General features: G+C 38.7%; 1 protein-coding gene across 2 annotated transcripts; it reads right to left on the reverse strand.

Moving 5' to 3' along the window:
- Positions 1-1291: 1291 nt before the first annotated feature.
- Positions 1292-26401, reverse strand: PRPS2 (phosphoribosyl pyrophosphate synthetase 2). 2 transcript variants are annotated; one of them, XM_088520235.1, is made up of 8 exons: positions 26276-26401; positions 15592-15775; positions 13085-13105; positions 9579-9677; positions 8364-8488; positions 5354-5527; positions 2526-2685; positions 1292-1597 (listed from the first exon to the last, which is right to left on the reverse strand). In XM_088520235.1, the coding sequence occupies exons 1-8, from the start codon at positions 26395-26397 to the stop codon at positions 1505-1507; spliced, it is 978 nt and encodes a 325-aa protein (XP_088376361.1). In that variant the 5' UTR covers positions 26398-26401; the 3' UTR covers positions 1292-1504. The 2 variants fall into 2 exon arrangements, with proteins under 2 accessions (XP_088376361.1, XP_088376362.1); XM_088520236.1 differs by lacking the exon at positions 13085-13105.
- Between the last annotated feature and the right edge of the window lie 633 nt (positions 26402-27034).

Below are 27034 nucleotides of genomic sequence, written 5' to 3' on the forward strand. Positions count from 1 at the left end.
ATACATGAAGAAATCCACAGAAGAAATAGCAAATCATTTTAAAAAATATAAAGGCAAAGTAGCCACATTTTTTCCCCTCAAAGGAACAAACAGAACATAAGATCAGGTTAAACTGAACAAAAAAATCCATTTTATAAACAGTGTATCATGATAAAAATATCTCAAAATAATCAATATAGGACAAAATAAGGGTATTCTGTCCAGTGCCACAGTAATGAAATATTTCTTAAACATGTCAAATATTTTTTATCATTAAAAACTGTACTCTCAGGTGGAAAACTGAGTTTTTCCATGATTTAGGTGCAGGAACACTATCCTAACACAACTGAACTCTTCCTTTCTAGCAGAAAGGCTGAAAACTAAAAGAATGTGAAGACCTGGAAATACAACGACAGATTCCACCTTCCCCCCTCCCTGCATACACTGACTGCACTTTCCAGTACCTAACCATTCTCAGCACACATCCTAATTTACCTGTGGTTTTAGTTCTTTAATATTTTAATATTAAAGACTGGTTAGTTTACCAGAGTTCACTGTCTACACAGCAAAGTTTTGTGGTAGAACATAACAGAGCTGAAGCTCTATCAACTATGAAGTTAAAAAATGAAAAGTATTTTCTGCTTTTTTTCAGTCAAATAAATATGGGTAGACTATCCTTTATGGATGTGTAAGTGTGATTGTATTTGCTGTTCAGACAATACACAAAACCTGACAATATTATCAGTAGAACTTGTGAAATTATTCATATGATCAGACTCATAGAACGCTAAAAGCTACAGGAAAAGTGACATGCAAAACAAATTGCTCTTGGGATTTAAAATTGGTCCTTATTATTGAAATGCAGGAAATTAATAAATAGCCCCCAAAGTTTTGAAACACCAATATTATAACTTAGACTTCAAATAAATGGTATAACAATAAAACTTAGTTATATATAAACTTGTGAAGAAACACAAACAAACAAAAAGCTTATGAAACACAGGTAGTATAATGGATGTGTCAACAGTTCCTTAAAACTAGCATGAGGTTTAAATTAAATTCTTAGGGCTTACAAAATAATTTTCATTGGAGTTAAGCAAAACAAGGAAAGAAAATATCCTGCTTATGGATGAATTACTAGATTCCATATGCCTAAACCTGTAGCATTTAGCTTAACACAGAAAAACAATCCCATAAAACCAATTGAGTTCTATTAACTTCTGTAGTAATTCTGAACAGCAGACAGATCTGAAGCAGCAGTTCAGTAGAAAGACCATGAACATACACAAGAATTTAGCAGCAGGCTAGATGCCAAACTCTCAAGGAAATTCACAAAAGGTTTCTGCAGGGTGGAGATTTATTGACAATTTACAAGGGAAAAAATGCAATTAGGAGACAAATATAACAATTAAACATACAAGTTCTGGGCTTCTACAGACATACTCATCCCTGTGGTTGAGGTGCACTGTTAAGAACAGGGCTCATCGTCGCAGCCCTCTCCAAGATGCAGCACAGCCCCTGGCACTTACAAGGGAACGTGACTGAACAGGTAAGACACTGATTCACCATTGTGTGTTCTTCGAATTGCCTCAGCCAGGATCATAGAAATGTCAATAAACTAAGAGGAAAGAAAAAAAAAGTCAAAAAGATTGTAATTTACTGTTTTGATATCCTATTAAGAAAATCAGTTTATAAGCACACGTTATATGCTTGTAAACTGTACCTTTTGTTTCCTATTCTGCCCTCTTACCACAGCTAAGAAGGAAAATAACATTAAGCCATTAAATAAGCCTAAGATGAGGACTGTATTAATATAAAGTACAGATTGAAAATTGAATGAGAAAATAGTAACCAATTTCTGTCCAGGCTTAACAGCCATGCTGTCACAAGAAACATTTCATTCCAGCCATCAGATGGCAGTGTCCACATAAAACACAGCTGCTTTGATTTCTGTCAAGTTGTTCTCTTTCAATGTAGCAGATAAAGCACCATTTTATACTTCCCCCGACCAGATAAATGGTGAACAACAAAACAAAATAATCCCCCAGGCACACACTAAAGGGACACATGACTTCCAAGAATAATCTCATGTACTGAGATAAGCCAGCTTTGTATTTTCAGCTTGATTTTGAAACATATCATTATCTTGGGCATTTTCATTAGTGTATTTTCAAACACAAGGAAATCTCAGATCTCAGCAGCATTCGCAATAACACAGCTCCCATAAACAAATATCGTTTGTGGAATTCTGATTAGTTTTTTTTAAAAAGCATCACAGCCATCTTTAAACCCATTATCCTTTCACTCACACATACTCAAAACTGATGCCTTATTATAAATTTTTCTCACTATTTTATCATACTAACTGAGTTTTCTCAAAGCAGTTCTGCAGCATAACTTGGCAGTATGCTCTGCAAACAGTCTAGCTGCAAAATGTGTTTGAGAATATTATTTTCATCTTCAGGTACAAAACTCTAGCATAAGAGAATGGTAAAAACACAAATTCGGATTTTGAACAGATGACACACAAAAAAACACTAGAGTACCTGAATTTTAGGGCAGTGTTTCATTTTCTCTTCTTGAGGGATTGTATTTGTTACCACTACAGCCTCAAAAGCTGCATTATTAATTCGAGAAATAGCAGGACCAGAAAAGATTCCATGAGTCAGAATAGCATAAACTTTAGTGGCTCCAGCAGACACCAGCCTGAAGAACACAAAGACAGAACACGCACGTTTAAATGCACAGTTCTAGATGGAACTTTTTTGAAATGCAAAGTGAATTGTACTTGGACAGAGGTTTCTGAGGCCAAAAAAAGGTTACGCTCGAAAACCTAGCTTACTGCAAGGTTGGGAAAGATGCTGTTCATTCAGAAGAGAGTGAGATGATGCAGCACACAAAAAACCCCTGCAGAAATAAAAGAACTAGAAAAGCTTGTGAATAAGCTAGAGTGTCTTAGTTTGGCCTCTCTACCTCCAGATACTCAAAGCCATGTGAGACTACAACTAGAACCAGGACAAAAGGCAGCTGTGAACAACTAACTGTTCCTTTATTAGATCACCCCAGAAAGTAGGAAAGCAAGAGAAAAATACTGAAATATCATATCATATTCTGAATGACTCATTAGAATTAGAATAAAAGAATTCCAAACATTCCAATATGCAACCTGAAAGGAGGGTACATTTTTACAGTGTGTATATGTGCTATGAGTAAAGAAGAAAAAAGCCTTCAGCAAGCTACCTACAGTGTCTAGGAATACATGTCTCACCTAATCAGCTGGATATGCCTTCGAGTTGCTAGGATAGAGAGACTTACAAAGTAGTTTAGATAAGTCTAATTAAGCAGAAATTGCATCTCATTTAGGTTTGGCATTAATGAAAAGCACACCTTGATGCCAAGAACACAGGCAGAAATGGCAGAACGTTGAGCAAAAGCATGGGTGAACGCTCCCAGTTTCTGATGCTTTTGGAATTTATCCACAGTAGATTTTTATAGAGCAAAGTGTTTCTTTTGCAGCAGAAAAAAAAATAAAGGCTTCCTTTTTGACAATAGTTAGCTTCCTCTGTGCACACAGATGTCAAAAATCGTTGGCTAGACAAGCTATGGTTTTGTCCAGCAGAGGCACAGCACAGAGGCCCACACTGGGGTTTGGTACAGATCACTGTGTGGACAGCAAAGAACTGCATAGAATCCAGCTGCAAAACCCCATCAAGCATGACAGAAAAGACAAGACAACTGTAAAATTCTCCCACCTTGAATCTTTGACATCCTGATCATCTGGAAGCTAACAACAAGTCTGCAACTAAATCCTGCAAATTTGCGGGATGATACTTACTTCAGACTGCTAGGGGTGATGTCTAGCTCACTAAAGAATCACCCTATTACTTCAGCAGAACATGAAATAGCTCTGGGTAGGAAGTATCATGCGGACCTACATGGGATCTGATGCTAGTCAATACTTTCAAATGGTCTGCTAGTTTACTGGGCAGAAATATAAATTCAAAATGATCTCGACTCAGAGATACAAGGTTTAGAAAGGATTAAGTGCAGGAGTAACAGTACTATAGTAAGTATTCAGCAACAAGATCCATTTAAGACATCCCAGTTGCGCAGCCATTGGCTTCCGCTTCTATTTTGAAGCAGGCGCAACCATCTGGGGGGAGCCTTGTCATAAAACAGATAACATAAGTTTTGAAAATAACCTTTGGATGGGAAAACTCAGGTCTCCAGTCAAATTTAGATTGAAGCCCTTGACTTTCCAAAGCAGAGCTGACAGCATACATTGGGATATGAGTGGAAGGGCAGGAAGACTTCAGTCCAGTATTGCTCAACTCTAACCTCATACTAGTTCTTGATGAATATCCCTCCATTTCTCCAAGTTTGTCAAAATGAATTTTGAAGCTAGAATTCCTGCCATCTATTTTCTGTTGCAAAGCTACAGCAACAGCAAAAATTAATCATTTGAATTTACACAGACTGGGGACTTTCGGCTAATCATGTTTTAGAAAAGGGTATGGATATTAACAAAGTTCAGGGCAGCAACACTATCAACCTGTACAGGAAGAAAAAGAAAAAAAAAAAAAAATACTACCACCCTTAAAAGTACATGGGTAAGTACAGGCTGAAAGGGAACGCCACAGATTAACCCTTTCTACTCAGCAGTGCTAGGGCCTCAGTCAGGATACTGGGCCTCCTTTCACATGCTGCACTTCAAGTAAATGGAAGAACTGAAGAGTTCTGACAGCAGCAGTTGCAGAGCAGAGGTCTAGAAACCATGTGGAAAGAAAGACTGAATAGGCTGAAGCTGTTTAGTCTAGAGGGGGTTGAAAACAGTCTTCAACTACATTCCAGACAAAAGAGGAATAAAATAAATAAACGTAAATAGCTTATTTTCACTGTGCAAGAAAAGGTAACAAGTAGTTTTACACTGCAGACTTCCACTAAAATTAAAGATTAAACATGTACTCATTAAACACTGAGGAGAAAACCTTTCTAATAGTAAATGCAGCAAAGCTTTGCAAAAGATTGCTGAAGGAGAGTGGGAAAACTCCATGATAAGATTTAAGAACACAAACATCTGTCATTTCTGCCTTGGATCTGGACAACACATTAGATGTCCCTCAAGTCTCTTCCAAATCTGATGGGTGTTTTTAGTCTGTCTTCTTCTAAATACAGATTTTGTATTTCCATAAATATTTTCATCTCCACATCCTAAAGAAGGACGATCTGATTACGCATCTGTGACCTGTAGACTGAAGACGCGGTAACTTTGCTCTACAGAGACTATGCTGATTTATAAGCATGCAGATGCAGCAACTGACCTCATCTGCAGGTCACATTATAAGGAGACATTGGGATAGTTTCTAATACTTACTTGTCTGCTGCATGACATATCGTGCCACATGTGTCAGCCATATCATCAACAAGAATAGCTACTCTGTCTTTCACATCACCAACCAAGACCATCCTGTCTACTTCATTGGCTTTCTTCCGCTCCTTATGAATGAGAGCGAATTCCACGTTTAGTCTGTCAGCGATTGAAGTAACCCTAAGTTGAAGAAAGAAATAAAACACATTTCAGAAGCCTACTTGAAAAGAAAGGAGAAAGCCTACTTCTATTTGTCATAAAACTCCATTTACTAAAAAATACTGTAGGACAAACATTTGCAAGTCATGAGACATGGCAAAAAAAATCTTAATTCCTGGCTACTAAAAACAATCACATGTATTAACAAATACTCCAGAAGTGGACTTTCTAAAATTGACTTTTCTGACACTAAACTCCTGTCTTTGAAAAGGTCATTAGGCAAACAGAATTAATAATATAGCAAAGTCACCGTGTTCAGGGTATTAACAGAAGCAGCATTCCAGCAATGCTGGTCCCTGGCTGGAGAAAAGAGGACATAGACACAGTACCTCAGGGTGAGTAGTTCACAGCACAAAACTTAAACAACTAGAGAGGAGAGAAAAAAAAAATACGAACACACACACGCCCCAACCCTGAAGCAGTCATTGCTTTTCTTCATCTAAGCCAAAGAGGAGTTTAGCTGCAGTAAGTTTATGAAATATACTTTGGTACACATATTCTGCTTTTTATAACACAAATATACTGTGGAAATTTACTGCAAGACAGAACTAATCTCTGAAGCAGAAGCTGACTATAAATCAGACAGCAAGTCTCTAATATAAGAGAAGTGGGTAGGTACTGTAGTAGATTCTGGTCCTTCTAGAAACAGTCTCTTCCTCTTCAGAATAGAGGGTGGGAGAATTACAGGCCCAGTAGCTTAACCTCTGCACCTATACTATAAACAGAAATTTTGAATACCTGTGTAGAGGAGGGTCACTGCTAGAAGAAAAGCTGCTGTCTGAAAATACGTGGAGATCTAATGTCTCATTCTTCAAGGAAAAGCTTTCCCTTTAGGACTGCTATGGAAGAACTGCTATGAAGAAGGTTTGGGCAGGGGAAAGTTAAAGAATAATGTTCAATTGTGAAAGCCACTGCATTATATAGTTCAAAATTAAATTAAGAAAACTTAAATATAGCCTTTAAAATCATTTCAAAGTTAACTACAGGGCTTCTAGTAGCTCAGAAAAAAAACATGTATGCATGTCACCTAAGATTTGGCTCTTGCTGATATGTGGAATATACACACAAAACATTTCAGCTATTCACAGGTTTTATTGAACTGCTGCAAAACCCATTCATTCTAGACAGTTTAAAAAAGAGCTAGCCTCAATTCTAAGCATATAACAGCTTTACTTTAAAAACTGGAAATACTATTGCCAGGAAAGTAAAAATCTGATCAATGGCAAAAACAAGCAAGTTAGTAGTGATTAGTAACTTATTCAGCAATATTTGTCTAGTAATCAGGTAGTTTATTTAGTAATTTTGTTAGCAATGCTTTTGATTGGCAAAGAGTTTTTAGAACTTCTCAGGATGACCTCTGGTGGCCAGACAGAATTCCACTAACAAGCTTTATTTTTTATTGTTAATTATTCTAATTAAATACATTGCTTTATTCAGGTTTTTTGACCATGCTCAAGCTGTCAGACATATTCAGAGAAATAAACACTATTATATTTCGTCCATGCTGGCACAGTCTTAAAGGCTGTCCTTTTTAGAATATTTTAGAAAGCTGTTAACAAGGTTCATACCAGTTCAGTTTCTTTAGCACTTCAATATGAAAAATATGTTTGTTTTGCTGCAGCTTTCCAAACCAGGCTGATAAACAAAAAAATTTTAAAGCGTTTTCACATTTTTTTGCTCAACAGTGTAATTTCAAAGCAAATCTCAATACCTCAGAGGCATTAAGATACCAATTGAACTTGCATGCCTTACTTCAATCACAAAACTTAATGAGCTGGAAAGGCACCAAGCAAATGGTAAGAAACAGAAAAGTATTCAGATGTTCAAAACATTGAGCAAGCAAAAAATATATTTAATACTTCCGATTGTGTTCACTTTCTATTCACTTTCATTAAGCCAAGCATTAATTGGAAGATCTGCATGTTTTAAATGAACAAGCCAAAACCATCTTTAGGTTATTTTACTGATAACAAAGAAGTTGTAAATTATGATAAGCAACATTCTCCCTTACTCCAACAGCAAATCTTTGTGTTTCAACAGAAAGATATTAAGACAATTTTTAACTACATAAGATAGAATGGAAATGGTCCTCAAAAATAAATTCACATGAATCTCTAATACACAAGCGTAACTTCAGAATGAGCTTTTCACCTCACTGGCATCCTTTGTCACTTCACTTTGTTCCTGACCTTTTGTTTTATAGGTGTCATTTAAAAGATGGTTCCCTAAAGTAACACATGCTGTGCATAGAGAATCATTACAGTGAATTAAATTTTCTACTTTCACCATTTGCCACTCAAAGCAATACCTCATTCTTTTTGTAACATTCATAGTACATAGCTTGAGTCAGTAGGTTCACAAAGACTTCAGTAATTTGAATAAAAAAGAAATGCGACTCAAGCAGGGTCTTACCTAAATGCCAGCAGGAGCAGTGAGGGCAGGCCATTTGCTTTAACAGAGAAAAGAAACTTAGGCAATTCCAGAGTGAAGCAGGAAGAGGTGCAGCAACTGGACTAAAGAAGCTGGAAAAATCTTTCCCCCAATGGAGGAATTCAGCTAACGAGATCATATCCGGGGAAAGAGAAAAACATTTTCTTTAGAGTACAGAAAGCTCCTGGATGTTTACAAGCACTAACAACGTTTAGAACAACTAGTTACGCTGTTGTTTTTATAAGGTAGCTGGTGTCAATGATGCACCCTCTTTTCTCACAGAATTCAAGGGAGTGGAGGAAGGGAAGGAAAAAGCATACAACCAAGTAGTTCATTGCTCACTAACTACTAACAGCTTCAACAGTACCTTTTCGCACCACCTGCATCAGGTGAGACTATGATACAATTTCTCCACTCCGCAATGTTCTCTTTTATCCACTGTAGTACTGCAGGTTCTGCGTACAGGTTATCTACTGGAATGTCAAAGAAACCCTAAGGCAAGAGACAAACAGTTTCGTAAACATACATTTATTTTTTAGTTGAAAGACAACAGGGAAAGAGTCAAGCCTTTGCCTCATATAGGGTAGGACTTTTAGGCTTATGTATAAGACTAATTATTCTATCACCTGCTATTTCTATCAAATTCATTCGAAACAGAGGTGGACCAATAGTAAGGTCTCTACAAATCTCACCTGAAGTGATGAAATGAAAAACAACCTTTCCCATCATATGAAACCCAAAAAACACAAGGCTCAGACACCTAAGTAAATTCATGGTTGTGAAGAAGTCTCAGCAAAATAACTGAGTTTCCATAAATTTTAATTCTTAAGAAAAACAACTAGACATGAGAACTAGTATTTCAGTGTGGGAAAGATTCAAGTTAGCTTTACTTGAGCAGCAGAATGGACCCTTTCTCTTAATGGAGGAGAAAGATCTGCTTTTATGCAGATGGGAACAGTCTAGCATAATTTGAAATTCTGATTCAAGAGAACATCGGAACTGAAAGAGAAGGTATTTTCTAGAAAAAGCAAAGTATCTTGAAAGAGGTGCATGTGAGAACTATAACCAGTGAACTATAACCAGTGTATATTCCCATTTTCTGGATTCATCAGTGAAGCTAGGTAAGGGTTTCTAGCCTCTACTTCTCCGGATATTGTCTGTGAATACTGTCCCCTCGGCTGCATCAACAAAACTGTATCAAGGCCAGAATTAGAGAGAGACACCCTCTCCCCCTTAGCTCCTCCAAGGGCATAGAATATGTTCCAGGAGCTCTAATAAACTCAGGTTTCGCAAATCCTTAGGGGCGGGGGGGAAGGGAGAGAGAGAAAAACACTCAGAAGTGTCCGAAGCGCCTGCAAAAATCACCCCATAAGATCAAGGTTGATCTTTTTCAAAAGCGAATTTAATTAGAAACCAATAGAGAAGCTAACAAAGCTTTCTCTAAACCCTGAAAATTACACTTTTGAACATTGCCTTTTAAAATGGGGCGGGGGGGAGGACACAAACTCCAGACAATTAGTGTTAGCCTTTCATACTAATTCAGCAGACCTCCTACCTGCCATCAGCAAGAGGGCGCAGTTACCTGTATCTGAGAAGCGTGCAAGTCCATAGTGATGATATGGTCAGCTCCTGCAACTGACAGCATGTTGGCAACAAGTTTGGCAGAGATTGGAGCACGACTCTGAGGAATAAAGCACAAATGTTCAAACGTTAAGATTTACTAGATATAAAGAGTCAGAAAAAAAAGCTATGTTTTCTTTAGCTTATTTGCAATTTAGATACAAAGTGCTCCAAAATCTTTGACCAAACCAGCCTGTCAATAGCAAATCTTGCTACCAGGGTCTCGAAGCTCAGCAAAAGATTTTGGAGCATCTCAATAAGCTTGCACAGCCTAGCTAATAATGCCGGATTAGAGAGAAAGAAAAAAAAAAAAAAAAAAAAGAGAGAGAGAGAGAAAACTGTGGATAAAACTTTCCAATTCTTTACTTTGATCTTTTATCTAGCTCTTCCATATCAAGGCCAGACAGTCTTCATTTTCTAACCCGCAACCCATAGCCAAATCTCAGGCAACTATCCTATTCCAAAAAAACATTGCCAAATATGAAGGAAGGCATGGTGGACTTTACTTTTAAAAACACTGCTTAAAGTTAATATCAAACATTTCTTCATGATACAGTAAAAATTGCAACAAATTCATCTAGACAGGGGTAGAAGACTATTCATTTTGCCAATTAGGATTTGTCAGATGCAATTAGAAATCTAGACTTCTGAGGGGGAAAGAGGGAGGGAAGTGGAAGAGAAAGGGAATGCAGAGAAAAGGAAAGATGAAAGAGCAGCAGAAGACTGAAAGAGTAATTAGCACAGTTAAGTGCAATATCAAGTGCTTTTTTAATCTGACAAAGATGCAAAATGAGCAGCATTATAGAAGATGAAAAATCATGATTGCAGAAAAGCTTACAATTTTTCTGAACAGCTCTCTGTAGAGCCCTTTGAGACTCTGCATCTTTGTGAGAAAAGCTAAGTTACCCTCTGCTTTGTCTGTAAGGGACATAATAAACTAATTTTCGTATTTTCTTTTCACTAGCCACTACATGTGAATACCTACCAGCACTACTGTTAGCACAGAAACAGAACCAATGCTGAGGTTCCATCTCACTGTTGGGTTCTGGTTTTGCTAACACGGTGTTTTCTCCTCCCACATTTCTTTATCAAATAACTTAATTTAGCCTTCTAGGAACTCCTCCACAATTTTACAAAGTATCTCACAGTTCGTGAAAACTGTCTCAAGGGCAAAAACCTACAATAAGCTGAACCATTGCCATTTTTAACCTGGATGCTATACCAGCATCCAGACAGACATTTTCCTCAAAGCATTTGTTCATTTAGTTGGAAATTCAACCTTTGCCTGTTTTAACCTGTGAAATGCCAACATACTCCAAGCTATAAGAAAGACTGCAATATCTCTGTATATTGCATTGAAAAAAATTATCATTAAAAACCCCTTCATTTAGAAAACTTGCATGCATATGTACATTTTGCACAAAATCTCCCCTCTTTGGCTTGTGTAAGATGTATAGAAGATGTATACAACAGTTTGGAATTTCTATAGATCTCCAATTCACATGCAGGCAGCTTCCTTAAGATTTCTGAAGTCCTTATAGCCTCACCAGGGAAGCCCATTTACCAGTTGCAAGGACTGCTCCGGTCTTCATTTATACTCAGTTCTGTAAGGTCCAAGAGCCAAAACTTTCCAGATACTTTTATTCTTACTAAACTTGTGATTTGTCCTGTTCAAGATAGAGGAGGTCACTTCAGGTCATTGTAGCAGTTCAAATTGGACTGAGTTAGGCTTCAAGATATTCTAAGTCTCTGGTAACATCCAGCAAAATAAAGATGCAGGTCCTCATCTTTTAACTCTACCATGATGTTCCTTCACCAGCAGTTTGTGAAGGATTGCTTTGAGGTTAGTTAAGCTGAACTAACAAATGCTGCTGGAGGAAGAGGTTTGCTCACTTTGTGCTCCCGCTCCTTGCCTCCAGTCAATACACTTCCGAAACTCTTTCTTGGGCTGCACACTGATACCTGTCTGAACCCACAGCAGCCAGCTAAGGAAGCTAAAAAGGTGAGGGGGAATAAAACTGCTAAGCAGAAAAACCACCTCTGGTAGAGAGCAGTGACAAGTTCAGCCTTGATGTCATGGTGAAAAAAGAGCCTTCCCAGAATGCTGTTTGCATTTTCACTCCTTCCAGTCTAATGAATTTCACTTTCTTTTCCCCTCCATTTCTTTTCAACAAAAATATCAGTTAACTTATCTCATGCTCCATATCATGAGTATCACTGTCACGAGAAAAAAAAAAAAAATCCTGCATCAAGTACTAATGTATACATTACCAGTTGGTACTTCTTTCAGCCGCTGGCCCTTGCAGGCTGACTTACCAGAAGGAAAAACTTGAAGGTTTTACCACTAGGTAGCTTGTTTTAGTAGACAGGCACATCACAGATTGCCTACATGATGGTGGACAGAGGGTCTTGAAAGGAAAGATAGCCAAACAGCAATACCTGTTTCTCAAGAACGGGCTAATAGGAGATTAAGACAAATGAAGTTTTCGGCTATCCAAGCTTCCTCTACATAAAATTGTCCATTAAAATAATCATGTTCAAAAAAGATTTAAGATTTGATTGCTTACAAAGAAAGTGAGAACAATTTTGTGCTGCAACATAATCCAAGTTGATTTTTCAAATAAACTTCAAGAAAACCTCAATCTGGCCTCTAATTGAAAAACTCAGAGGACAAACATAGACAAGAACTGAAGGTTTTCTTTGACTTTGTGATGTTTGCTTCTCAGAGGAATGAATGCAACATTCACTATATTCATTGTTCCATTCTTTGACACAATTTCAGATTATTCAGAAATATCAATGTGAAATACAACATTAGATTATGCACAGAAAATCAATTGAAGTAATCATTGAGGTTTTTAGTTCCCAGGCAAATTTCCCACACACATATAGCAACAATTACATAAAGATTTCTTCTTTACGGTATGTTACAAAATTATTAACAATTCTTAAAATCACCAGGGGTTGGGACGGAAGCCACAAAACTAGTAAAAATGACCTCAGAGGAACAGCCATGCAAAGAATACATAGCTGAAAGCCAAAGATGATAATATCCTTAAGTATCTTAATATATTGTTTTGCTCAAAATGCATCTGCATACTGAACCAAAAAATATATATCATTCAAAAAGCCACAAACATTTGGCTGGAACTTTCACTTTCAAGAAAGCCAGATCTGAAATTTACTGATACTCAAGAGTCACTAATTTATTATGTCAAATTTATCATTTTGAAATTGAGATATGCTTTGAAGCCTCAGAAATTGACAGCCATTATCTTGAATGTCCAAATAAAATTTCAACTAAAAATCAAGGAGTTTTCTATTAGCAAATTATTCCATGGAATTACTAGTCATGGCCTAGGAATAGATGACTTAACCCAGTAAGTTTCACCCTTTAAGGCCACCTTAATGGAAATTCTTACTGTTAGATTAAAAAAAAAAAAAGTAAAAAAGAATAAGGATACCTACCCAACGCTCCACGGCTCCCTTCTACAAATCAAAAAAACAAAGTTACATAAGCTGTGGAACCAAACCTCACCTGTCACTATACTTCTAACTTATCTCAAGGACATCATTACAGCATCCTACATAAATGTATCTTGCTGAAGGCTTTGAAGGCAAGTTTAATTAGAGAATGCATAAACTTGCAAATATAGCCAAAGCGCAGACACTTGAGCTAATTTTAAATTAGTTAGCTTGTGTGTCAGAATTATTCTAGCTTACGATAGCACTTGATTATGTCCAAGTCAATTAATCAACCTTTCTAGGATTGTTGGCAAGTTTTTTTTTATTTTATTTATAAAAAAACCCTCTGCTTCTCTGCCTTTAGAACTGGGAGAAGAGCTTGCATGAATCTCTCTACAGACCTGCTAGATCTACTGCTAATACCCAAAGCCGACTCACTTAGAGCCACTCTAGGTTTAATGCTAAAACGTCCAGAGTGGATTACACAGGGCTTACTTATCATACGGTGTTTTAGTGAAAGCCCCTTTTATCTACATCAAGAACACTTTCACTGTTTTCAGTGACCATTACTGCAAAACCTTATAGACTCATCTATAAGGAGCTAAATGGGCTGAACGTTAACAAATTCTCCAGGTAAACAGCAGATTATGCTGCTTCACTTGACATGCAAGCAACTGCAGCAAGATCTTTCAACAAAAAGAAAATCTGTACATTCATAGTAAGAAAATGGCTGGCACTTTTCTGACATTTCAGGCAGCACCCTAGTCTTACGCATCCAGCATGGGTCAAAGACCAAAGAATGTGCTGCAAGGGAACTGAGAGGAAGATCTCCCTGTTAATGAGCTGCTCAGGGTCAACAGCTACAGTATAGTTTATTTTGCAACACAGAGGTCAACTACCAAGGTTATTTTCCAAAGATGGCAAACATTTTTGCAATTGCAAAACAGAGGTTAAAAGAAAAAAAAATTAATTTGCTTGCCTAGAATTGCAGGATACAGCAGCACCCAAAGAAAAGTCTGGAATGGAACAATGCTTAGAGTCTAAGTGAGCGTCTTAGTTATTTTTCTGTGCTGTCTATATACAGATGGCATTGCCAAAAGACAAAAATAGACCTTCCTCCTATAGGTTTCAAGTGTCTCTTGGAAGCCTACCATCTTAATTTTTTGGTACACTTGATAAGCTATTTCCTAAAAGCACAGTAAACTTGAGACATACACATCCTTTTTCCAATACCAAGAGTTTGTATTATGGCCCAGCAAAATCTGCAAATATGAATTTGGAAATCAAACATCTTCAGGAGCAAGATGCTTTCCTTAGCTTTCAATCAAGTGTTTATTGTTCGCTTTGCAAACGCTTTTGATAAAAACCTTTCCAGCTCGCTGGTCGTGAAGAACACTATTCAATACAAAAACACAGCCAAATGAAGTTCCAGAAGATGTAGGCAAAGGAGAGCGAACTACTACTTAAGTCCTAAATTGAGTTGTTGAAAGCTCCAATAATAATAATACTGTAATATAGAGGCTATGCTCCTTAAAAGAAAACTTTTGGTGTATTCAATTTTGTTTTCCTTGATCACATGCCAGTAATGGCATATTTTGTTGTTTTCTATTATTTTTAGAGTGTATGTCCCTTATCAATCCTGTTTTATATTATATAAAAACAAAAACAAACAAAAAAAAACACAACCAAAATCTAACAGGGCTTTAAGAATGGTTTGTTCAGTGCTCAAAGTGCAAGGGAGGGGGGCAGTCAATCTACAGCAAGTATTGAGTGGGCCAGTTTTCCAAAAGGCAACAATTGCAATCCAATATTTTTGTATGTCACAACTTGTCAGTTCTTTTCAATTCAGTTTTGGCAGAAGTAACATTCATGTAACATAAGGCTTTTGCATATATGTACTACAAATTAATTAAAAAAATACAGAACTAGATTTTTAAAACTCACTTGCCCATAAGGAAACGTTATTGCATTATCAATCTGTTGCATTTATCATTAATGGAATCTCAAATTTGGAGAAAAACCACTAAAAGGTCAGGGTGATTTTTGCCCTTTATCATTCTCAAATTATGAATATTATCACTTTACTTTTATTAAATAAAATTTCAGTATAAGGATTTAATTCTGTGCAGTTACACTAATTAAAATAGTACATGTGTATTCTCCTAATGTATAGTAAAAAAAAAAAAAAAAAAAAAAAAACTAGTTGGCAAAAGACAGAAAGAGTTCCACCAAGTTAAGTACTAGGTGCTAGCAAGGTATTCCGATATATACCACACACATGTACCTACTTACAAAAAAACAAAATAAGTGCAAGCTCATTTATTGTCTCCATTCATTTAGAAAAGTTATAATTAAACATTTGAACATGGAGACAAATACGTTAAAAAAAGTCTTACCTGTCATACTAATGTTTATGAAAACACATTTTATCTTCGAAAGCTTCAAGGAACAAACTGAAAAAAAAGCCTTAGAAAACATATCCTTTTTATAATAAAACACATCTTACCTACCTTGTCTTTCTTATCTTGCCTGGCATATGGAAAACATGGAATTACTGCAGTCACTCTGGAGGATGATGCAATCTTGCAAGCATTGATCATGATGAGTAGTTCCATTAAGTTGTCATTAATCTCTCCACAGCCACTCTGGATGATATACACATCTTCTCCTCTCACACTTTCACCAATCTCTACACTGAAGAAGTAGGAGACAGACATTTAATCACTTTAGTTATGGAGAAGAGAGTTATTAAAGAATAGAAGAAAATACATTCTGGACAAAAAACTTTCATAGGTTTATCCTCATTTAGGACATTTTTACCACAATTTGCTAACTCTCCCCTTGATACAGTTTACTTCAAAATAAACCAGTTTACTTTAGCCTAAATACAGCCTTTAAAATGTCTGTACCAGCCAATGTGTAACTATTGTGGCAGACACATCTCACATGGTTAAGTTGAACCATGGCTTTTTTTTTTTTTTTTTTTTTTTTTGCTTTAGTTTATGTATTGTATGCCCCATTGCAAGTTAAGATAAGCATTTAAAAGAATCAACATTAATAATTACAGAACCGAGTAAGAGAACTTCTAGAACATTTTACTAAAATTTGCACCAAAAGCACCTCTGCAAAAAGTGAATTTAATAATTGTCACAGAAAATGAATTACAAGAAGCTACTGTACTGAAGACAGCAGCAGCAAAGAGCCAGGCAGAAGTCTGGTTAAAATTTAAACCATGTCATTGTACAATTAAAAAAAATAAGTTCATCAACAGTTCACCCAGGATTTCTCACATACTGTGCTAATTGTTCTAACCCAGCTTACATAGCTTGGTCCTTTAAGACAGTTTCTAAAAATTATTCTACCACAGATTGCAAAGTAAATTTTGGTGCTGATCACTGTCTCCCATCAATATTTGTGTGTTATACATTAATGCCAATGCTACAGAATTCAAAATAAAATATAGCTCAAATAAAATTAGAGCAATATTTTTTTTCTTCATTCTAGATCCAAGTGTGTGACTCAACAGTGTATTTCTCACATCTACTAACTCAAAACTTACTCACAGAAGCTACAAACATCAATTCAGGAAAAAAATAGTCAATAAAATGAACAATAAAAACAGACTTCCTGAATCATGAGGCAAATGAAGCATTTAAATCCATGCTCTGTTAAGTCAGTCAGAATTACTAAGGGCTAAAATACCTTCAGTTCTCATTTGAAAGGTTGCACCTTCACCCAAGCCACAGAGACAAAGTTTCTAGCTAGAAACCACCCATGTGGCCAAGAGAGTAGAAAAGAGTTTTATCTGATGCTCCTTCACTACTGAAGCCTTTTCTAGTCCAGAAAGCTGTAGCTCATCAGCTTCCAGGGCACTATGTAAGAGGCCGCAGTTTTGTGTAGCTACAAAACACAAAAAGGAATTAACTGCTTATGCACATTTGAATGATGCACAAATGTTAGAGATAGTCCCATCATGATAGCAGAGGGCAGTACCACCAGTTGCATTTTGAAAACTGTAGAGAGGCACCTGTTCCAGAAAATGTTTGTCGCTTTTAAGGTGTGCACACCAGAACAAAATTCAATTACACAGAACGGACTGTGCCAATTTAATGAGCAGCCATTATTTTGTTTCCCCCTCATTGAGCAATGTGCAGTTTCATGCTGAACAGTGAAGAAATAAGTCTGGTGGAAAACATATGTGAGCTTGCAATTAAAGAAAACGCCATTGGCCAGATGCACAAGGCACTAGAAGAGTGACGTTTTTTTCACTTTCTCTCACTAGTGCTCTTCACTATGCACTAGAGAACTAGTGTGACCTGAGGGCCTCACTTTGCAACCTTAATGGTTCTAACTTTCTAATTAAATTTGTTTCATCCTTCTCCTGGCTACCTGACCATGCCCTACTATGCATGCATATTTACTCCTTCTCATGTTAGTAGTTCCTGTTTTGTTCAATTCTTTCTCTTCCCAAGCTCTTATTCAACTTTCCATCTCTCCTCCTCGCACTTGGACTCAGGCTTCTTGTCCGAACTAACACACCTCTTCCATTCCCCTACTTTTTGCCTCATCAGACTTGTTTTCCTTCAAGTACTGTTTTTACATTACATTCCTACTATCAGAACAGCCACCAAGAAAGCGGAAGGAAGAACAAATCCCTGTCCTCTCAGCTCCCCCTATTCTGCAACCTCAGAACAAGTTTTTGTTGTTGTTGTTTTTTTTTTTTTTTTCAAAAAAATTTACCAACAGGATTTCCTCAAGTAAAGCAAAATATTCAGTAAGCAAAAGGATCTCTATAAGGACTGACTCAGTCAGAGACAGTGTCATTTTCAGGGAGTTAATTCTAACAAGTCATTGAGGCCTCCATCACGGCAGAAAGATATGTTTCTGTGGTTACCCAACCGCGGCTTCCCTGGCCATTTATTTTTGATGCAAGCAATAAAGTTATTCAGGTAAGACTGCTTATGAATACTTTTATCAAATCCGAAATATTTTTTCTAGTTTATTTTCCTTTTAGGAGCTGAAAAGAAATTTTGGCCAACACAACTGCAATTCAGCAAAGCTCTAACCATGGCCCATAATGGGAAGAATTTGTCAACCATTAGAAGCACTAAAAATTAGCTCTCATACTGAGGTACCAGTTCTACTTTCCAGAGGAAAACACCAACAAAAACCCCAAGAAACACGCATTTTTTTTTTCCTGAAGATATAAGTCCACCTCTGTGTAAGGCATCTATCCATTAGCTTTCAGACAGTCTCCTAAGATAAGAATAACTATCAATCAACAATTGTTATGAGGGCTTTGAAGGGCGTTAATCACAATTTGACTCAGCACTTGCACAGAACATCTTAATAACAACAAGTACTGTCATACACCCGACTGCCAGAATGGCTCCAAAGGAGACAGGAACACATGCAGGAGCTCTGTGGCATTTCTTTCAACCCAGACCTGTGAAGCTACACTTCTGTTCCTGAAATTAATATAGGAATCGCTGAACACTTCAAAAGGAAAATGAAGACTAAAAAGGAAAATACTGCCAATTTCTGGGGGAGAGTATTATTGGAGTGACACAGGAGGGCAGCATAAGGTTTTAGTACTTGGACGAAAGAAAGACCATTTCATACATGCATTACTCGACAAGAAACAGTTTTGATGAATGGCAAGAATCCATGATCTTAACATTCAATACATGTATAAAGAATATTGAATTATCTACACGGATTTGTTCTCCATTTTCCAACTGCCCTTTCTGAACACCCCACTAAGAGACAACAGGTTTCAAAAGGTCAAGGAATATATTTTCAGATGAATATAGTTCTGGTTAACACAATGGACCTGAAGTGATGATTCTTCCATGGCCATTAATTACTTTTTTTTTCCCCTCTCTCCTCAATGCCCTTGCATGGGCTTGCAATTACTTTTTCCATCTTGCAAACACCTTAGAAAACAAAAATGATACTCCTTTTACCCTTGGTGTTCGTTAAAATTTTATGGTCTTGCTTTTCAGGACAGGACATACATCACTGGTGCACATACATGTGAATAATACATGCTACGTATATGCAACCATCTGACCACAGACTGCAAGTATGCAATGAGCACAGACGCTGTGCAAACTGAAATGAATCAAGCTTAAATTAATATTTGCATAGCACTCTAGAGTAATGTAATTAGAGGTGCCAGAGAAGAACATAATGTAATTATTGCCCAAAGCTCTTATAATCAACCAGTGATGGCCATGCAACAGATTAGTATCTCACCTCATTTAGCTTTTCAAAATTCAGCAGTACTCCTACAAAGATACAACTTAGGCCAGCTGTATCATGACCTAATTAACTAATCAATTCATTTGAGTTTTTTGTTTGAACAACTTTGTACAGTGAGGACACAGAGGAAGGACACAGGAACAAGATTACAAGCTCTGCTTGTTTTATGCAACTTGATCAAATTCAACTATTTGGTAACAGTTTAAATAAACTTCTTGCTCAGGAAGAGTCAACAAAAGATGTACATTAAAAGCTCCAAGCCATGTAGCTTTTAAAGTAAGCATTGTAGAAATTAAGAATCTGCAAAAGTAAATAGCTTTAAATGCCACCCATTTACGTGGGATCTGTGGTCCACATGATGTTGGATGGTAAAGATGTGCAAGACAGAACATGATGAAAAACAAATTTGAGTGCTGATCTTGCAAAGACTGACTGAAGAGCTTAAATATCTAGACGTTTAGACAGACTAATTATTATCAATTAAGGATAAGGCTCAAGAACAACTTACATTATTAAAGACATTTAAATAAAGGGCTGAAGCATACAATCATTAGGCAAAAATTCAAGTCAGGGATAACAGCAGTCTTGGCATTTTATGATACTACATTTACAGCAATTACTAACAAATAATAGCAAGGGGAATTTTAAATAAACCTAACTTAGAAAAAAAACATGGGGGAAAGCAGTGAAGTAAGCATGCAGAACCACACTAAAATGGTCAACTATTTAAGGGGCTCTATGTCCCTTTAAAAAAAAATAAATAAATAAAAGGATAATGGATGAGTTTGCAGCCATGCTTACAGGAAAAGTTTTATTTAGGCACTTTATTCAGTATATTCAGCTTTATTCTTCATTTCAGGTACTTTCAGTATCTGGAGACAAAGCCAAACGTGGAGTCTAGTACCTTCACACTACATTCAAAGAAAATCAATATCTCAAAAATGATGAAACACACACACACGTGCTGAATTTGCAGACCATCAAAAACCAGCCAATAGAAAGTGCTAAGTAGAGGGGTGTGTTTGAACTCTTACGCTTAGGAACAAATATGTGCAGAGTAATGTGTTTAACTTAAGATCTCAAACATACTGAGCAAATATTTCAACTACTATGACGCTATACAACAAAATGGTCACAAGCATAATAAAAAAGCAGCTTTGCAAATGAAACATTTAAGGTTTGTTCTATTACTAGACCTCAGCCGAGCTCAGGAAGCTGTACACAGAACTGCAAGAGCACAGCAAACCCAATTACAGCAAGTTTAAGTGGCCCTCAAACAACTGCCGAAATTTGAGCAAGGGAAAGCCAGAAGGTGCATGGCCCTGAGGAACCTTTCACAGGACGCCTCCCTGAACACTAATACACACAAACCTGCTCTAACCTGGTCCGTAAGTTCCATTTCTAAGGCTAGTGGAGAATGTGACTAGACCAGAGAGAGTACAGCAGAGACGAACTTGAATTGTTTGGAGGCCAAATGCAGCTACAGAACTGCAGAGCTCCAGGGGGATAGTTTAGTCTGGCTGCTTTTGGTAGAGGCTCTAGTGAGATAATCTCCCAGAGACCACCAGCCTGGTTTTCAGGAAGCAACACTGTGCTCCTGAATGCCTAGATCACATTGGAAATAGCATCTAAAAGTCAAGTAATTTAGGAGGTAGATTAACATACTTTTAAATTTCAATTGCCAGGGTGTGCTAGGGAAGGGAACGGGGAATCCCAGGCTCTCCTCCTTCCTTGCAATTTTTTTTGATTCTTCTCTTCACCTGTGCTACAAACAATAATTAAAAACAAAACCAGATGAACACCACGACCAAGTGTGCCACTTTTAGTGCATTTTTCTAGGCATCCCACATCTCCTGGCACTCACGTTCCCTCCTCAACTCTAGGCACTTTCACTTTGATTAACAGCTCCAAGGCCAAGCTCCAGTTGGATCTTCTTTACAACTCTGGCTGTCCTAATGATGGGCACCAACAAAGCAAGCATCACAAGCCCAGGAAATAATCTTCTTACCCTCAGTTTAGGTTTAGAGCCTGCCGCTGCAACAGGAAGACACCACCACTTCAGCACCTCCGGCTGGAACATATCTGATGGAAAGGAACCCTCAGAAATTTGGAAACAAAAGTCTAACAAGTCTGAGCATGTACAGGGATTCTTCAAAGGCTTAGCACTAAACCCTACATCTAAGTACATACAGGATCATCAGGAATTATTCACATAGGTCTGGTTTACTGACATATTTCAAGTGCTTGGCATGTACTCAAAGATAAGAAGGACACAGCAGGGTCAATAAAGAGCAAGTCAAAACAAAAGCACTGAAGTAAGTGCTGAGGTATCTTAGAATTCACATCCATTAACAATATGATAAATGACCATATTTGTCATAGATGGAATTCACAACAAAAAAAGAAAAAGCAGCATAGGTAATCAGAAAAAAAATGTCCTACATGACCATACTGGTAAAAACTGTTTCGCCAACCTCACTTTGCTCACCACAGCGTAAGGGGGCAGGGAGCGAGGGAGAGAGGCAAGCAGACTGCCCCCGGCAGAGCATGACAACTGCAGGTACGAAGCATCTGCTGACTGGTTGGGCAACATAGAGAGTCCTCATGGCCCAGAGTGTCCTGTGTCCCCATCAACTTCAGCTGATTTATCATCAGCTGACCACTTGAGGTTGCTTACTCCAAGACTAGGCTTGCAAACAGCACAAAAGCTTCAGTGAGGGTACCCAGCCTGAAGCCCAAAGCAGGCAGAGGAAAAGCAGCAAGGTCTTAAGAGACAAGGCAGCTGCAGTAAAAGCACAAAGCTGGAAGCACTGTAGGGGAGATGTGGGGAAGATGCTACGGCCCAGTGACGAAAAACTTCCTACTTTGAGTTACAAATCCCTACTACATAGGGCTGATGGAGCTTTTAGGTTTGATTCTTTTCCATTATTTTTTAGAATTTTTTTTACTCTACTTTCTATGAAAGTCACATGAATTCCTATGTTTTCCTAACTCTCAAGATTAAAGTTCAAACATTGGTATGTTAGGCTGAACTTCCTGTTTTCTGTTATTACTCCCTTTTAAAGGAAGCTCTCCTGTTTGTGGGGGGCATCTGTTTCAAATAGAGCAGGCATTATCTCCTCGCAGCCAGCACATCTTCCTCTACAAAAGCTGTACTACATACACTTACATTGGTATTTCTGAAATAATCCAGCTTCAGCAGTTAAATAAGGCTACAGAACTGTCTCCAAATTCACATGTTCCAGGCAAAACTTCAATTCCTCTTCTTGTAAATCTGCTGAGATAACTTGTTCTGACAGCTTGCTGCAGGTAAAGAAAACAGTGACTCTGACTAGGAAAAAAAGCTAAGGAGCTTCCATGAGAGGCTGACAGGAGTAAACACTTTCATTGGTACAGAGGTGTGTCTGAGGATATAATCTATGACTTCAGTTGCTCCCTTTCAGGGATAACAATTACCCCAAGTACAGAACTAAAATAAACAGCCATTAGAATAGAAAGCATATCAGACATTGTAAGAAAATATATTTATTTAAGAAGTAATGAACATTATTTTTTTTTCTTCATCAATTGATTCCTAAGGAATCCTAAGTTGTTCCACTAAAGGGTCTTTGGAGACAATTTTGTGAAATAATTCATATGAAAGCACTTCATTCTATCCATATAGACACACATACATATAAATATACAAATATATATATATATATACACACACACACACTTCTGTTTTCTATCTGCATGCTGCAGTTTCCCAACACTAAGGCTGCAATGAGTTATACCAGCTTAAGATCTTCCATTCCTCTCTTCCAAACTGAGCTGTCCATTCCTTGGGGAGAGATGCAAAGAAGAAACTCCAGGAGTGCCTAACAAAACACTCGTAGTTTTAATAGATAAGTGAGGAGGTGCTGCAACTCAAGCCCTTACTGGGAACACAGTGGTGAGCATGCATGCTCCCTTGACACACTATTTGTAATACTAGACAGAGTTAGTAAACAGTTACCTTCTACAATCAGACATTGAGGGGCTCTCATTGCTTTAGTAAGGGAAGGTTGACTTCAATAGTCAGATGAAGGAAAATATTCTTCCATACTCTTTAGAGGAAAAAAAAAACAGTGGGTGGGGTGAATCGAGTCTAAACAGCATTTTTACCCCATTTCATTCAGCACGGACATAGTATTTCTCAGTTACAAGCCTACTAGAACACTGAATGCCTAACTACAAGAGAACTGTGATACTGCCAGATACAGTGTCTGTATCAATTAAAAGAAGAAGAATTTCCAACTCTGTTTTCAGAAGTTTTGAACATAACCTCATTTCTTGTCAGGATTGTTCCTATCCCTAGCTAAACTTAAAGGAATAATTCTAATCCTTCAAGAACACTTAGATCTTCTGAGAATTGAGAATGAAGCCTAAAGGCCATTTCAGTTGCACTATAATACAAAATATTTAATAACTCTTTGGCATTCTATTCTGCAAATAACATTGCTACTCTCAGGTAAGTGACTTCCAGTTACGACTTTTCTGAAAAAATATTTAAGCCTATGGATGGACATATTTATCATTTTACACATATATGTAATTATGTGCAAGAGCAAGAAGCAAAGAGCAAAACAGAGTGTTTCTAAACAAAAGGTGAATCTTCTCTGCAACTTGCTAACTTAACAGACATGACAAAGAAAGAGTTTGTTGACCCTCAGGCCCAGGCTTATCTATTTGTACAGGGTTTTTGCAAGAGTGCCATTGGGAAGGTTTCAGATTCTTTGAGTATTTTAACTATTGAATTCTAGTTTAGTTGCAATACTGCAAATATGTTTCATAATGCCAATACCCTTATTTATAAACTTTATAAATGCACCAAAAAAAAAAAAAAGAGAGAGAACATTGCACTGTACTGGATTATCTTCACACGTGACAAAAAGAATTGCTTATATACAAATGAAGAAACTTTGCTACTAAGAGACAGACTGAAGATCCAGATGTCTCAAAAGTGTCCACCGCATCTTAAATATCTTATCAAATTCAAGTATACTTTAATTTCAAACTGCAGGAAATCTCCCATTAGTATTGCTGAATTTTCTTTAAGGAAAAAAAAGTACGTCTACAAAACTGAAAAGGCACCATCTAAAAACAAGTTGCTGAGGATATTAAAAAGACTATCCACTTAATTTTGAATAAAGTGGAAAAAAGTTTACTTGCTGCAGGGGAAATAAGGAGAAATGCATGGTTCTGAAATTCTAAAATAAAGTTGTACAAAAGAAAAAACAGTTAAGGATTCAAGTGTTAAAGTATTTTAAGTTGGGGGAAGGGGAGGGAAAGACATATGTCAGCCTGGCAGTGCTGTAACAGAAGCAATTTCTGTAACCAGAAACAATTTTTAGATTACTGCTTCCCTCATGATATCTATACCACACTACACCCCTCCTCGCCTATGAAAGTGAACTGCCACTACAAGGCTGGCCAAACCACGGACTGATATTCTGCGGTCACTACTAGCTACTCATTTAATGAAAGAGGCTTACAGTTCACAAGTTAAAACAAGGAATGGTGGAATAGTGGAAAATGGAATTCAAAAAAATGGAATTCTGTCTGGGATGACAGAAGGGAATATTCTATCCTGAAGCCTAAAATTTAAATAATTGACATCATAAAATAAATATACAAACTTCTGCAGATAAGCCTCTGTTTTGGAAGAAATCTAAAGTAAAGAACTTCTGTTTAACATAGCAAGCAGCAGTGTTAAAAAATCATCGATCCTGAAAATACCCCCCCCCAAAAAAAAAAAAAAAAAAAAAAAAAAACCACAAATTCCCCCTCCCAAATTTGCAAGACAATCATGCAACCAAATATGCAAATTAAATTTTTATCATGTAGAAAAAAAAAGATAAAGGAGTAATAAAATGATTATGAGGCTGGAAAGGCTTGAGGGAAGATTAAACCTTCAGTTAATCAGGAATGAATAGAAGAGAGCAAGAGTGTGCAAACATTTGACAGCATAAAAACTAAGGAAAGCGGGTTCATGAGGACACCCATAAGCATAACTAGAACAACAGCAGTTAAAGAACGTGATGAGGTGGCTGAACAGGAGGAAATACTTTCCAAGAGCAGTTTTAGTACACAGCATATTAACCTTTCAAAGGAAGCTGTGAAAACATGCCTGTTTGGGAGTTTCGGAACAAGAGCAGTAAGAATAAGAATTCAAAACACACAATAATCTCAGGGATTAGTGAGCAATTTGTACTCAGGAACCCCGTTTTCAGAATGAGATGACAGGCTTATACATCTACGCTGAAAAGCGGTAGTACGAGCTCATGGGATGAGCATGCAGTTGTCACTTCCATTTGCTTTTTCTAATATTTTAATGATTAGTTAAAATAGCCAGATTTACAGACTCCCAAGGCTTGCCTGGCTAACATGTAGCTCAGAGGCAAGGAGCACGGAACCAGCAGAGGCGGACAGTGTTCGTGGAAAGCACCGGCCAGTCTCGCGGGCCCCCTCGGAGACGCTCTGCCCACGAGGCTTCACGCGGGATCGCGGCTCCGCTGCCAGCGCCGCTTTCCGCGCCCGGCTGCCCCCGGCCTGACCCGCTTCTCGCCCCAGGAAGCGGGACTCGGCCAGCTCCGCGGCTCGGGTGGGACCCGCCGCCCCCACGCACTGCGGCTGGGCCATAAGGACCGCGCAAAGTAAATCCCGAAGGGCGATTCGATCCAGGCTCTTTTAAGCATCTTGCCCGTCGTTAGCGCCACACGGACGGCATCCTTCAGGAGCGCCTCCCGCCTCACCCACCCCACGGCAGGACAGCACCCAGGGGGGCTCCTAACGCCGGCAGGAAGCGGGAGGCGACAGCAGCCGCCGGCCGCGCTCCTGCCGCCGCCTCCCCGCGTCGCTTCGGTGTGCGCGGTGAGGGCGGGACCGCGCGCCCGCCCGCCCACGCACCTGGTCTCCTGGTTGCTGAACTTCTTGGTGACCACCTTGCCCAGCTCCAGCCCCAGGCGGTCGGCCACGCGCCGCGACAGGTCCTGGTGGGAGCTGCCGCTGAAGAGCACGATGTTGGGCATGGCGGGGCGGGAGGGACGGGGCTGAGGGGCAACGAGAGCGGCCCGGGCTCGGGGCGACGGCGAGAGCAGCGCCGAGAGCGCGGCCACCGCGGCGCCCGCTCAAGTAAGCGGGGCCGGCCCGCCCCTCCGCGCCGCTGGGCGGGGCGCGGCGGCCGTTGGCGGCCGTTGGGGGCGGCCGTTGGGGGCGCAGGGGGAGCCGAGGCGGCAGGAGGCGCCGGCCCCGTGTCCCCTCCCCGCCCCGGAGCCGCCGGGCAAGGGGCGTCCCGTGTCCGCCCGCAGCTCCGGGCGGCCGCGGCGCTGCCCGCTCGACCTTCCTAGGGAGGCACCAGGGTCAGCGGCTCTCTGCGTGTGTCATTCAGGTGGCACTCGGCAGTCACTAGGTACATGCACTAGGTATATATACTTAATGACACGGGTGTCTAATTAGTTTCACCTACCGCAGCTGTCCCCGAGTAACCAAAAGTCAGCTCCATCTGCACCCTTTTTCTTTTGCGTCACTTAGGAATTGGCTCTGCGTACAAAGCACTGGCAGAACACTGAACGCAGGGAAGGAGGAAGATTTAGCTATAAAAACTGCAGGCGTGTGTATAAAACTAACAAAGATCACATTGGGTCAGCGCCTGAAGAATCACCTCCG

This window comes from Tinamus guttatus, unplaced genomic scaffold (genome assembly GCF_059628265.1).
Source record: "Tinamus guttatus ecotype Peru unplaced genomic scaffold, ASM5962826v1 Tinamus_guttatus_pri_ptg000083l, whole genome shotgun sequence".
Classification (NCBI taxonomy): domain Eukaryota; kingdom Metazoa; phylum Chordata; class Aves; order Tinamiformes; family Tinamidae; genus Tinamus; species Tinamus guttatus.

What these genes read in the sequence shown, in the direction of transcription:
- PRPS2 (XM_088520235.1), bottom strand. Translation starts at nt 26,397, where the DNA reads ATGCCCAACATCGTGCTCTTCAGCGGCAGCTCCCACCAGGACCTGTCG. An exon ending in GGCAAGATAAGAAAGACAAG is followed by an intron (nt 13,106 to 15,591) that starts GTAGGTAAGATG and finishes TTTGATTTGTAG; the next exon opens with AAGGGAGCCGTGGAGCGTTG. An exon ending in AGGGAGCCGTGGAGCGTTGG is followed by an intron (nt 9,678 to 13,084) that starts GTAGGTATCCTT and finishes TTTATTCCTCAG; the next exon opens with AGTCGTGCTCCAATCTCTGC.